The 13,043-nt window shown below is 45.4% G+C and overlaps 1 protein-coding gene across 1 annotated transcript in view; it reads left to right on the plus strand.

Annotated features, from left to right (window-relative positions):
- The first annotated feature begins 295 nt into the window (after positions 1–295).
- Positions 296–13,043, plus strand: part of IRF2BP2 (interferon regulatory factor 2 binding protein 2) — a 52,423-nt gene continuing 39,675 nt past the window's right edge. Inside the window, exon 1 of the mRNA XM_030198103.1 lies at positions 296–1,429. Within this exon, the coding sequence (XP_030053963.1) occupies positions 601–1,429 (829 nt within the window). The 5' untranslated portion in view covers positions 296–600. The remainder of the gene's footprint in view (positions 1,430–13,043) is intronic.

The following is a 13,043-nucleotide window of genomic DNA, read 5'->3' on the forward strand; positions in this document are numbered from 1 at the left end:
ACCCTCGGCACCTGGTGGAAAGGTCCATAGTCTGCTACTGAGACAGACATGGTGAAGCCACTTCTTGCCCTGGGACTGGTAGCATGGAATGTTACTACTATTTGGGTTTCTGTCAGGTACTTGTGATCTGGATTGGCCGCTGTTGGAAACAAGATACTGGGCTAGACGAGCCTGGCTATTCTTACGTTCTTATGCTCTCCATAAGAGTGCCGAATTAGTGCGCAGGCGCCGCCACCGCTGTTCTATAAAATGCGAGTCAGTCACCCAAACGGCATTATTTGTACCTCACTAGAAAATGACGTCACCGCTACGCCTCCAAGATTGCTGTGGTAGGACACACAGCGCATCTAGCTCATTGATCTCTCCCTAGCGGAATTAGGAAGCTTGGCTCTGACCTTGCTATCAAGTATGTTAGAGGTGTGGCAGTTGAGGCGTTAAACATTTCCGTTTGTTTTTGTTTTCGTCGTCCTCGTATGGCCAATATTCTCTGGTGACTGTAATTTTGGCCAATCAACGTGCTCGATCACCGACGCTGCCGTGATCCATGCTCCTACCTCGCTGCCCCGCCTCCCGCGCGAGCTGGGCTGCGAGCGCGCTGTCATGGCGTCGGCGGGCGCTGTGTGCAGGCGCCAGTCCTGTTATCTCTGTGATTTGCCGCGCATGCCATGGGCATTGCTCTGGGACTTTTCAGAGCCCGTCTGCCGGGGCTGCGTGAATTACGAAGGCGCGGACCGGATTGAGTCGGTGATCGAGGCTGCACGCCATCTGAAGCGAGCACACGGCTTTCCGGAAGGCCGCAGTGGAGGCTCAGGACAGCAGCAGCAAGTGGCGGGCAAGGAACCGCGCCCTCCGCCTCAGCAGCCATCCCTGGAGCGCTGTGTGACTGTGACTGCTGCCGCTACGGCTGCAGTGTCGTTACCCTACCAGCCCCGCCCGGGCTCCGAGTACGCGGCCGGCCCGCCGGGAAGCGGCCTGCTCTTTTCCAACGGCTTCCCCAAAACAGAGGAGACTTCAGAGCTCAACCGAGCGAGCCCCAGCCCGCGTGCCGTCAGGAGCGGTAGCAACAGCACCGCAGCCTCGACTTCTGGGCCTCTCGCTCATACTAGCAGCAGTAGTGGCGTATTACTGCCCGCGGCTGCCGCTCTGGGTTGCCGTGCGGCGGCTCTAGGGATCCCCCCGGCCTTGCTGACCACGGCAGCCGCAGTCGCCTCCTGTTCTTCGAGGCCTGAGACAGAGCGTGAGGCGAAGGAGAGGCAACGCGTGGAAGAGGGCGCACGGGCCCGGGCCGAGGAGTGGCTGAACAGGCCCCCGCGTACGGTCAGGGATACTCTGCTCGCGCTCCACCAGCATCAACCGCTGCAAGCTTTCAAGAAGGAGCCCGCGGCGGCGGCTAGCAGAGCCCCAAGCCTAGACAGTGTGTCCAAATCAGGTGAGAGGCAGCGCTGCGTATTCAATCTATGCTTTTAATGCTACTAAAGTTGGTGAAGGGGCGTTCTCTGCGAGCAAAATGTTGGCCCGCAGAGTTGAGCGAGGTGGGAGAGTTGGTTATACAAATAATCTCCCAAAGCTAAGCAAAAAATGTATGCTTTTCCAACAGCGTAACAAAGCAGATGTATGAAAGTGGAGCGGTTTCATATAGAGAATGGCATGGGCTCTGTCCTCATCTGCAGAAGCCTCAAACACTTTACACTTATGATTTTATATTTAAATGGTTTTTTTTAATTAAAGTATAAAAAGTAACAGTATGCTGTGAAACCGTTTATAAATCACAAATAAAAAAAAAACGGGGGAGAAATATGCCCTATGAAGAACTGCTATGATTTTTTTTTTTTAATCTGTGGATGAATGTCATCAACAATCTCGGGATTCAGTCTAACTTTCCTGTCTCCTACAGACCTTCCTGCAGTAGAAAATGTCTTCTTAGAAGATGTGCTGGTAGCAGAAATGTACAGGATCCCCCATACAGTGGCCAGCTGCTTGCTTTCCCAAAAACTCAAAATATCTGCATCACTGAAGCATAAACAGTCCAGTTCATTAATAGGCTTCAAAGTAGAAAATGACAAAGTTTGTCTCCAAGGGATCTATTACAGCAGGTCTCCATCCCTGTGTCATTCTCTAGTTTCTTAGAACCTTCTCTACTTAGAACCTTGCTAAAGTAGGAAGGCATTGGAGGGAGCTGAAGCTATACTTGTTACCTGGTCATTTTAACCTGGGGATTTATATATAGAACCATTGGTGCTAAGATATGGTATGCAGTTCTATAAGTGAGAATTTTAGAAAGTTAAAAAAAAAAACCTTTTTTGTACATTGTGATTATTTTACAGGTTTTTCTCCCCCTAATTTTTGAACTTAAATTTTTTTAAATTATTCATGTGGGTATAAATTGAGGTTTTTCTTATGTTCAAAATAGGCTAGAGAATTAGTGCTCCCCCCCCCCCCCCCTCATATTAACATTTAGGCCTTAGACCTCCATCCCATGTTTTGGTAATTGTTGAATTAATAATATTGAGCTCTCCCAACACCATTTCTTCCAGACTAATTCTGTAAACACATAATTGGACATCATATTTCTAAATATTCACCTTTATTTCATGTATCTGTATGTATCAGAAAACCCAAATATTTCCATTCTCTTCTATGAAGTGGAAGATTCTGGAGTTCCTGCTCCTAATCGTACTTGCCATGTAATAAGAGGTAATGGAGTTTGGTTAGTGAAGATAGGAGAAAATTCTGGGTCTTTCTTTATAGAGTAGGCAAGCTTGTCTCTAGGGTCAGAGGTTTTTCCTCTTCTTTCAGAGCAGTCAATACTAGGGAGAGGGGCTGCAGGAATCCAAGTGGATGCCATCAGTCTATACCAGGGGACAGTCTTCCTGATAACCAGCTAGGTCTTCGGTCTGGGAGAGTGGCTAGCTGGTTGGTTTAACACAGAAGGATGAGAAAAGAAGTTTGGCTAGACCTCAGAAAGTTTGGGTTGGAAGGCCAATAAAGAGTAGCCAAGCCTCAAAGGACTCGTGTGAAGAGTCCCAGAGCAGCAAAGCTGGATTGGGTTTTCAGGATATCTGAAAACCTAACCAAGCTTTTACTATATCTTGCCGTAGTACAGGCTTTGTACCAAAGAGAGCTTCCTTCTGGAGCTTATAGGTTGTAATCTGTGTAGGCAGCCGATTGATCTGTTCTTGCAAGCTGGGTTGGGTTTTCAGGATATCAGCATTGAGTGTTCATGGAGTGTTGTATTGCTCCCTTTGTTGTGTATGGATTTATCTCTGCATAATCATTATGAATATTTTGAAAACCTGATTGGCCAGGACACTGCTCTAGGAGATAAGTGAACTGGTAGGATTTTTCCTTTAAACTTAGAAACAGAGAAAAGTGAAGGCAGATAAACACCATGTGGCCTATCTGGTCTCCCCACTTTCCCTGTCTTCTCCCTTGGAGATCCTATGTACTTGTCTCAAGCTTTCTGGAATTCAGGTACTGTTTTAGTCTCCTCCATCTGGAGGTTGTTCTGTAAATTCACCACCAGTCCAGGCCATTTGATAGTATGAACTCTGAGGTGGAAAGGTGTGTTCTTTCACTATATCTTGCAGAGTTCACTGGGGCAATGTTTCCAAACAGGTTAGTTCTCTGCATACCGTGGCAGTAATAAACCTCATCCCTAAGGTGTGGGATATGTGGAGTATGATCTTAGTGATCTTAGTCTCAGATTTTATTTATTTATTTATTTTTTTTGTTACATTTGTACCCCGCGCTTTTCCCACTCATGGCAGGCTCAGTGCGGTTTACATGGGGCAATGGAGGGTTAAGTGACTTGCCCAGAGTCTCGAGGAGCTGCCTGTGCCTGAAGTGGGAATCGAACTCAGTTCCCCAGGACCAAAGTCCACCACCCTAACCACTAGGCACTTGCTTTAGTACAGACTTTGTACCAAAGAGAGCTTCCTTCTGGAGTTTATAGTTTGTAATCTGTTTAGGCAACTGATCAAGCTTGCAAGCTGCTTTTAATCTGGCCTGTGGCACCCAATTCAGAGTGAAATAATTTTTGTATCTTCACATTTTATTGGATCTCTGACAGCCAACTGAAAGAGTGTACGGTGCCCAGCTTGGGACTCTGAAGAAATCAAAAGAGGAGCATATTACAATAAGAACTGGGAAATTACAAAATTACAGTATACTTAAAATTTAAATATCTAAATAATGAGTAAAAAGAGATTCAATTTCTTTCTCAATCTTATATAATTTGCTTCTAATCTAACCCCATTTGGTAATAATTTTCAAATTTTATCTGACTGATAAGAATTTAGCAAAACATTTATTTTGTTTATAGTTCACCTGAGACATAGTTGAAAAATTCAGTCTTAACTAACTCAGCATGGAGACCTTTCCTTAATGATGAGCACAATAGCACAGACATAAATGGTGTAGGGGCCAAACCATAAATAACATTAAATATTAATACACAATTTAAACAGTACCCTTACTTCAGTAGGAAGCCAGTGCAACTGTTTAAGCAGAGGTGTCAGGCTATCACATTTTGTAACCTAAAAATCAGTCTTGTTGTATTTTGGAGTGTCTGCAGTCAGTGATAGAATAATTTAGAGCAGTGGTTCCCAAATTGTTTCAGTTCACGGCACCCTCCCCGGCCACACAGGTCTCCATCTTTTTCTCTGTACAAGTATAACAGTGCTAGGGTGTCCCTATAACCAGCCCCTCCAAATGACACACTGTTTACTTGGATGTAGTAGCTCTTAAGTTTGCTTTCGTTGTTTTGAATGGGAAGTGAAACAGAGGCTGACCTATTGGCTTCAACCTTTTGACTTCACTCCGTCTCCTGTTTTCATCCAGCCTCCTTGGCAGACGCCTTTGCGAGTCCTGAAAGCTGTCTGCTCCCTGTCCTCAGTGAAAGTGACAAAAAAAAAAGCACAGGGTCACAACAACCTTCAGGCATGTGTTGTTGGCTCTGCTGGTCCTCTGCCCCCGCTGATGTCAACTTCCAGTTCTGGGAGCAGAGGACCGACGGATCTGATAGCACATGCTTGATGGCTTCTGCTGCCCTGCGCTTTTTTGTTGTTGTTTTTCTGCCCTGCTGTCTGCAGTAGTAGTTCAGGCGGGAGGTCAGGATTTTCTGTTGCACCCCAGAGAGTTCGTTGCGGCGCACAGTTTGGGAAATGCTGATTTAGAGCATTCAGCATAAAGAAGATCTCAATAAGCAAGTTGACTTAATATAGGCGCTTTAACAACCAGCGCAAACTGTTCAAAAGAGGTATTTTATTATCCTTCTTGGTTGTCTCAACTTCCAAGAGATTCTTTTTGTTAATGTGTTTACCTGACTTGCAAAAGACATTTATTTAAAATATTTATAGACTGCACACTCTTTAATGCTGGTTCTAGATTTATGTGTGTGTGTGTATGTATGTATATATATATATATAAATTTATATTGTGGGAGGAGGGTCGCAGAATGGGAAATGGTGAGGGGGTTAGTAATCTAGGACGATCAGAGTCAAGGTATTAGATATTAATATTTACCTAGTATGGGCATAAGGACATAGGGGATGTTAGGTTGGGGGAATGGGGATATAGCTCTACCTAAAAGGTTTTATCCTGTAAATGGAATTGTGATTATTGAATCTTACTATATGTATTGCTGGTTTGTATTATTCAAAAAACTTTCAATAAACAGAACTTTTAATAACAACACCAAATGTCAATTCTCTTCTCATCTCCACTATCTATGATGTATTGTAAGCCACATTGAGCCTGCAAAGAGGTGGGATACAAATGCAATAAATAAATTAAATAATGCTGACTCATTTTCCAAACCAAGACTTTTAACCAGGGGTTAACCAGAAATTAAAAAAAAAAGTTCTGTAAGCTGGACTCCTTTCCTAATACTTACTCAAATCAGTACCTTCTTCTTTATTACAGACCTAAGTATTTACTTAAACTTTATTCTAGAACGCGGTTATTTTCCTATTGAAAAACGGCACCATTTTACTTCAATCCCAAAGTATTCCAGGAAAAAAAAGTGGTGACCTTACCAATTACCGCCCTATTGCATCAATCCCACTTTTTGTAAAACTGATGGAGAGCATGGTGACGAAACAACTTAATGATTACCTTGACAAGTTTTCTGTTCTTCACGAATCCCAATCTGGCTTCCGAGCCCTTCATAGCACAGAAACTGTGCTCATCACCTTACTTAATAAGTTTCGGCAGGAAATAGCGGTAGACAAAAGTATACTGTTACTACAGTTCGACATGTCGAACGCATTTGACATGGTCAATCACAACATTCTACTCAACCTCCTCGATAACATAGGGATCTGTGGAAATGTTCATAGCTGGATTAAGGGCTTCCTGTAGTCAAGATCTTACCAAGTAACCACCAACTCGGATTTATCACCTCCGTGGAAATCAACTTGTGGAGTACCTCAAGGCTCACCTCTATCTCCCACACTCTTCAATATAATGATGATTCCATTGGCCAAGATCTTAAGTAAGTTAGGACTTAACCTGTTCATATATGCTGATGATGTTACACTTTATATTCCCTTCAATTTATATTCCTGAGATCTCTAACGAAATCAGTCATGGTCTAAACACGATGTACTTTTGGGCAACCTCTTTCAAACTAAAACTGAATACTGAAAAAACGCACTGCCTTATCCTATCATCACAACACAAGTACAGACCTTCAACACCGTCACCCTTAACCTTCCCATCTTAGAGAGCCTAAAAATATTTTAAGTCACACTTGATCGCAACCTTTCACTTGAAAGCCAAATAAACTCCACTGTTCTTCTCGCTGTGGAAGCTAAAACGGTTAAATCTTCTTTCCCGAGAGAGGTATTTCGTCACCTAATACAGTCAATCGTTTTATGTCATTTGGATTATTGTATCTGAGTATATGCAGGTTGTAAAGAGCAACTTATTAAGAAAAACTGCAGACCGCCCAAAACACATTGGCAAGATTAATTTATGATAAAACCAAATTTGACAGTGCTAAACCGCTCTGAGAGAAATTGCATTGGTTTCCTGTCAAGGATCACATCACATTTAAAATCTGCTCCCTAGTACACGGAATTCTCTATAGTGAAGTCCCTGACTACATGATTGACCTAATCAGCCTGCCACCAAGGAATGCATTAAGACTATCCCATTCTTACCTTAACCGCATCATTGTAGTCTTTTCTGCATTTAGCTTAAGATATGTATAGGCCCACGCCTCTACTGTGTCGATACAGCTCAGAATCAGCAGTGTTGGAATAAACTCCTTACTCTCAGCCGGGATAAGAAGCGTAATGTCATCTGCGTAAATGTAATAATTCACTTTCAAAGTATACAAACAATTATTTAAATAACAGGTATTTAAATGTATGCACATTAATGTCTAAGGATTTCAAGCAAGGACTTTCTCTTTTAGACTTTATACTTTACACTTCGTTCTACAACAATAAAAATGTACGGAGTAAACATCAGTAAAGGTTTTAAGTTTAATGATACTTCAGTGGTGTGGATTAGTATTTTCCCAGGTTTTGAATTTTTATTTTGTTGTCATTCCAGCTTAGGCTTTGAAGGGAGTGCCTCTCCAAGTCTACAAAAATACTTAATACTTCTATTATACTGGTCACTTTTGCTGTTTAGTCCTCATCGTTCCATTTCATTTTATGTAATGCTTTCAGGCATGGCTGCTACTCATTCTCAGGGCTGGGGGGGGGGGGGGGGGCAGCATGAAGACACTACTTCTTGCAAATATATTCTCTACAAGTGTGCAGCACATGTGTGCAGCCTTCTGAGGAACTGTTGCTTTGGCACACCCTTGTTTGCAGTGGGCTTAGCAGTTCTACCCAACACCAGTGCCATTGTCCCCTTCCACTGCTGCTGAATTTTTTTTTCTTCTGCCCTCTCCAGTCTTCACCAGAAGACAGGCAATTTTCCAAAAGCTCTTTACAAGATGGGTGGTCTGTTTGAAAACTGTCCACTCTCCCCATAGGAGCCAACTTTTCAGAATTATTGGGGGTGCTAAGCCCAATGGAAATAACCCCTTCCTGGACATATAGAAGGAATTTTCTCAATATTGGGGGTGCTCAAGCACCCACAGAGTCGGCTCCTATGACTCTCCCTGCATGAAAAAGGCTATACTTATGGTTCTTTGAGTTTGTGTTGCTGTCAGAACCTATTGTTTTGACTTGCATGCTATTGTGGTAGCATTGCTTGTCTTTAATAACAAGGCATAATACCACAAGCAGTTTGTACAAAGTGACTCTTTAATGTAACCCCCTCCCCCCCATGCCACATACTAAGATACCAAATGGATCAGATAGAAATCAGATGAAGATTGATTTTTTGTGGGGGGGTGGGAGGTTGGTTCAGAGGAGGAATTAAAAAAACAAAAAAAAAGTATTGGAAACATGGCGGCTGCCAGATACATCCTCTCTATAGAGATGGGGTTGATGTAATAGGCTATGTCAGTGGTTCCCAAACTGTTTCAGTTTACGGCACCCTTGGTGTCTGAGATCTTTTTCGGCACCCCTCATCCTGGCCACACAGGCCTCTACTGCCTCCTCCCCCCCCACCGCTATACATCATATCCAATATTTCTCCCCCTCTTCCCCATGCACCATCTCTTCCACCCCTATGTCCCAACATTTCTTTCTTTCTCTCTCTCTCTCTCTGGTCCCTATACTCTCTCCATGCAGCATCTCCCCCTCCAACTCATGTCTAACAATTATGTTCCTCATTCCTCCTGCAGCATCTCTCCTTCTCTGCCCTACCCCACCCACAATTCTCCCTCAGCTGGAACTGGTCCCCGGCAGCGACAGTGATTCATGTATGGTGCCTGGCGTTAATCCAGGAGCCTCCCCTTGGTTTCGTGATTTTTTTTAACTTGCAGGATCAGGATTAATTGTGCTTACCTTTTGTTTATTTCTCTCTGCCAACTGTGTACAAAATCTTTCTCACTGATGGAGGACTGCTGTTTTCCTGCCTTACATGGCTGGGGCAAACTACCGATCACAGCTCAGCTGTGATTGGTCACGGAGCCTGTCTGGCCTAAAAGGGTGACCCTGATTTGGAAACAGAGCCTCACTCTTTGCTTCACAATCAGGATCACCCTATTAAGAGCCATACAGGCTCCATGACCAATCACAGCTGAGCTGTGAGCCATAGCTTGCCCCAGCCATGGTGTATGTAAGTTTCCTGAAACTCCATACAACTTTGTTTAGATATGTTGAAATTAGGTGATGTCCGGGAGCTTGGCTGTGAACCTCCCATCTGCCCCATGTCATCCCTGTGAGTTTGCTATGGCATACCGGGGTGCTGTGGCACACAGTTTGGGAAACGCTAGGCTATGTGTTAGATGAGCACTGAAGCCCAGCATGTGGTTTCCTAATGCATGTATAAATATTTTATGACAAAATGTGGACAAACATGAGCGCATGTAGGTTGTTATGGAAACATGCACGTTGGGTGTACTTTAGTAGAATCAGTGTTTTGTGTACACTTGTGTACATGTAACTCGTCCAGGTGCTGCTATGTTTTTTGTATGTCTAGTATGTTATGATAGTATTTAAATTTCACAGCCAGAGCATATCCACACTGCATTGATGATACAGTAATTCACAGTAATTCATCTTTCCTTGTCACCTGCAGCAGATGAGTCCAGGAACTGGTGGGTTAAGTCCGCCTACTAGCAGGTGGAGATAGAGATAAACAAACTGAAGACAGTGATGCCAGACGGCCGGCCCCTTTCTCAGTATGTCTCTATCTCCAGCAGGTGGTGGACGGCTTTTCTCCAGCTCCTGGATACAAGGCTGCTGAGGGTGCTCCTGGGCCGGTGGCCAGTTTGAGCGGGGGGTGGCGGACTGAAGGTGTCCCCTTTGGCAGCATGCCAAGGTTCTGGGTCCTTGCTGCACCTCAGATTTCCTCTGAACAGGCTTTTGCTGTTCTTTTATTTCCCTATTTGTTTCTGCCTCCTCACTAAAAAAAAAAAAAAAAAAAAAAGAGAACCATAAGATTTATTTTAACAAAAAAAAAAAAAAAGAGAGAGAGACAGAGGGGAGTTCGTTTTTTTGTGAGAGCAGGGCTGTGTTGCCTGCTTGTCTGAGCCCTGCCTGAGATTAGAGTAGCGTTTCTCCTGGACTCGTGTTGCAGGTCCCGTGCTTTCCTGGCTGTGGGTAAGTGCTGCAGGGTTTTTTGTGTACGGGGACAGATGGCAGCTGAGGCTGTTAAGTGGTGTTCCCGATGTGAGAGCGCGCTTCTCCGCCCGAGCCAGGTGATTCACGCGCCATTTTGCGGACTGCCGCGGAGACGGCTCCGGTAGCGGTTTTGGGCACAGTTCCTTCTCCGATGTTAGGGGAGTCTGGGGGACCGTCAGGCACTGCTGACAGTGGCTCAGGGACCATGGCTGCGGGTTCCTCCGCTTTGGGGGAGGGGCTTTCCCAGAGTTTGTTTTGCTCCTCCATCAGGCTTATTTGCTGAAGAGGACCTCCCCCCCCCCCCCCCCCCCCACGCTGCTGCTGCAGCTTCTGGCATTGAACCTCTTGGGGGGTCAGGGGGTAGTCAGGAGTTATTGGGCTTTTCCCCAGAGGATTTCTCCTCCCTTAAAAAGCATAGAGTTTCTTTGGGGTCTGATGAGGGGTCCTTAGTACAAGTGCCTGCAGCCTCCTCGGTGGTGGCTCTTTCTGAGCAGATGGCGCTAGAGGAAGTGGAGGATGGTGTCCTTAGTGACCAGGCAGAGGACTCTTCGGCTGTGAGGATTTTCCATAAGGAGGAGTTGTCCTCCTTTATTTCTCAGGCGTTGGAGGCCTTGAATATAGAGGAACCCGCAGGCCTCGGCTTCTCAGGCGGTCAACCCCAAGATGGCCAGTACCAGACGGCCTTCTAAGGCCTTTCTGGTGCATGAAGCTATAGAAGAGTTGATTTTGGCCCAGTGGATGGACCCGGATGGGGGGCTGAAAGTGGCCAGGACTATGTCCCGGCTGTATCCGGTTTCAGCGGACCGGTTGGAGCAGTTTGCTCTACCTAAGGTGGATTTCCTTGTGATGGCGGTCATTAAGAAGACTACTCTTCCGGTGGAGGGTGGTGTGGCACTCAAGGATATGGGACAGGCGTCTAGAAGCCTCTTTAAAACGTGCCTTTGAGGTGGCCGCTTTGACTCTTCAGGCTTCTGTTTGTAGTTCTTATGCGGCTAGAGCTTGTCTCAGTTGGCTGCACTCTGTCATGGATTCGGTTTCGGAGTCCGATATGCCAGGAGCGCCCCAAATTTCGCAGATGGATATAGGCCTGGCGTACTTGGCGGATGCCTTGTATGGTTTGGTCCGTGCTTTGACCAAGCTCATGGCTTTGGCGGTCTCCTCTACGCGTCTTCATGGTTCCGTCATTGGGCCACAGATATGGCCTCTAAGCAGCGGTTTATTAAATTGCCTTTCTGGGGGAAATTGCTTTTCAGGGAGGACCTAGAAAAGATTAAGGATTTGGGGGATTCCAAATCTCAGTGTCTCTTGGAGGATAGGCCCAGATCTGGTTCCAGGCAGGGAGCTTCGAGGTCGCGTTTCAGAGAGAAGCAACGGTATCGCCCAGCACGGTCTAACTCTGCCTTTCAGCGTCCTCGTTTTGGGCAGTGTTCTTCCTTTTGCAACGAGAAGCGTCCGGCCGGACCCCCCCCCCCCCCCTTCTCGTCAGGGGGTTCCTTCTCGAACCACCCAATGATGGGGTGCAGGTCCACTCGGGAGGAGAGCAGATTGGTGGTCGGCTTTCTTTATTTCTTCCAGGGTGGGCTAGAATTACTTTGGACCAGTGGGTCCTCGATATGGTGCGGGAAGACTAAAAGCTAGAATTCTTCTCTCCTGTCACAGACGTTTTTCTGGACTCCCGCTGTGTATCGTGGGCCAAGAGGACAGCACTTCTGCAATGTTTGCGAGACCTTCTGCACATAGGGGCTATTGTACCTGTCCCTCTCGAGTGGCGCAAAGGCCGCTACTCTATCTTCTTTGTGGTTCCAAAGAAAGGCGGGGCTTTTCGACCTATTCTCAGTCTCAGGAAAGTAAACCAGTTTTTATGAGTTCATAAGTACATACATAAGTATTGCCATACTGGGAAAGACCAAAGGTCCATCGAGCCCAGTATCCTGTTTCCAACAGTGGCCAATCCAGGTCACAAATACCCGGCAAGATCCCAAAAATGTACAAAACATTTTATACTTCTTATCCCAGAAATAGTGGATTTTCCCCAAGTCCATTTAATAACGGTCTATGGACTTTTCCTTTAGGAAGCCGTCCAAACCTTTTTTTAAACTCTGCTAAGCTAACCGCCTTTACCACATTCTCTGGCAACGAATTCCAGAGTTTAATTACACGTTGAGTGAAGAAACATTTTCTCCAATTAGTTTTAAATTTACTACATTGTAGCTTCATCGCATGCCCCCTAGTCCTAGTATTTTTGGAAAGCATGAACAGACGCTTCACATCTACCCATTAAACTCCACTCATTATTTTATAGACCTCTATCATATCTCCCCTCAGCTGCCTTTTCTCCAAGCTGGAGAGCCCTAGCCGCTTTAGCCTTTACTGATTGGGAAGTTGTCCCATCCCCTTTATCATTTTCATCACCCTTCTCTGCACTTTTTCTAATTCCACTATATCTTTTTTGAGATGCAGCGACCAGAATTGAACACAATGTTCGAGGTGCGGTCACACCATGGAGCGATACAAAGGCATTATAACATCCTCATTTTTGTTTTCCATTCCTTTCCTAATAAAACCTAACATTCTATTTGCTTTCTTAGCCGCAGCAGCAGCACACTGAGCAGAAGGTTTCAACGTATCGACGACGACACCTAGATCCCTTTCTTGGTCCATGACTCCTAATGTGGAACCTTGCATGACATAGCTATAATTCTCCGAGAACAAGCAGGCTGCTTGTTCTCACTGATGGTGACGTCCGCGGCAGCCCCTTCAATTGGAGATCTTCACTAGCAAAGGCGTTTACTAGCCCTCGCGCGCACACGCACACTGCGTGACCGTCTTCCCGCTCGAACTCGCTCGTGT

This window comes from Microcaecilia unicolor, chromosome 3, assembly GCF_901765095.1.
Source record: "Microcaecilia unicolor chromosome 3, aMicUni1.1, whole genome shotgun sequence".
NCBI lineage: Eukaryota > Metazoa > Chordata > Amphibia > Gymnophiona > Siphonopidae > Microcaecilia > Microcaecilia unicolor.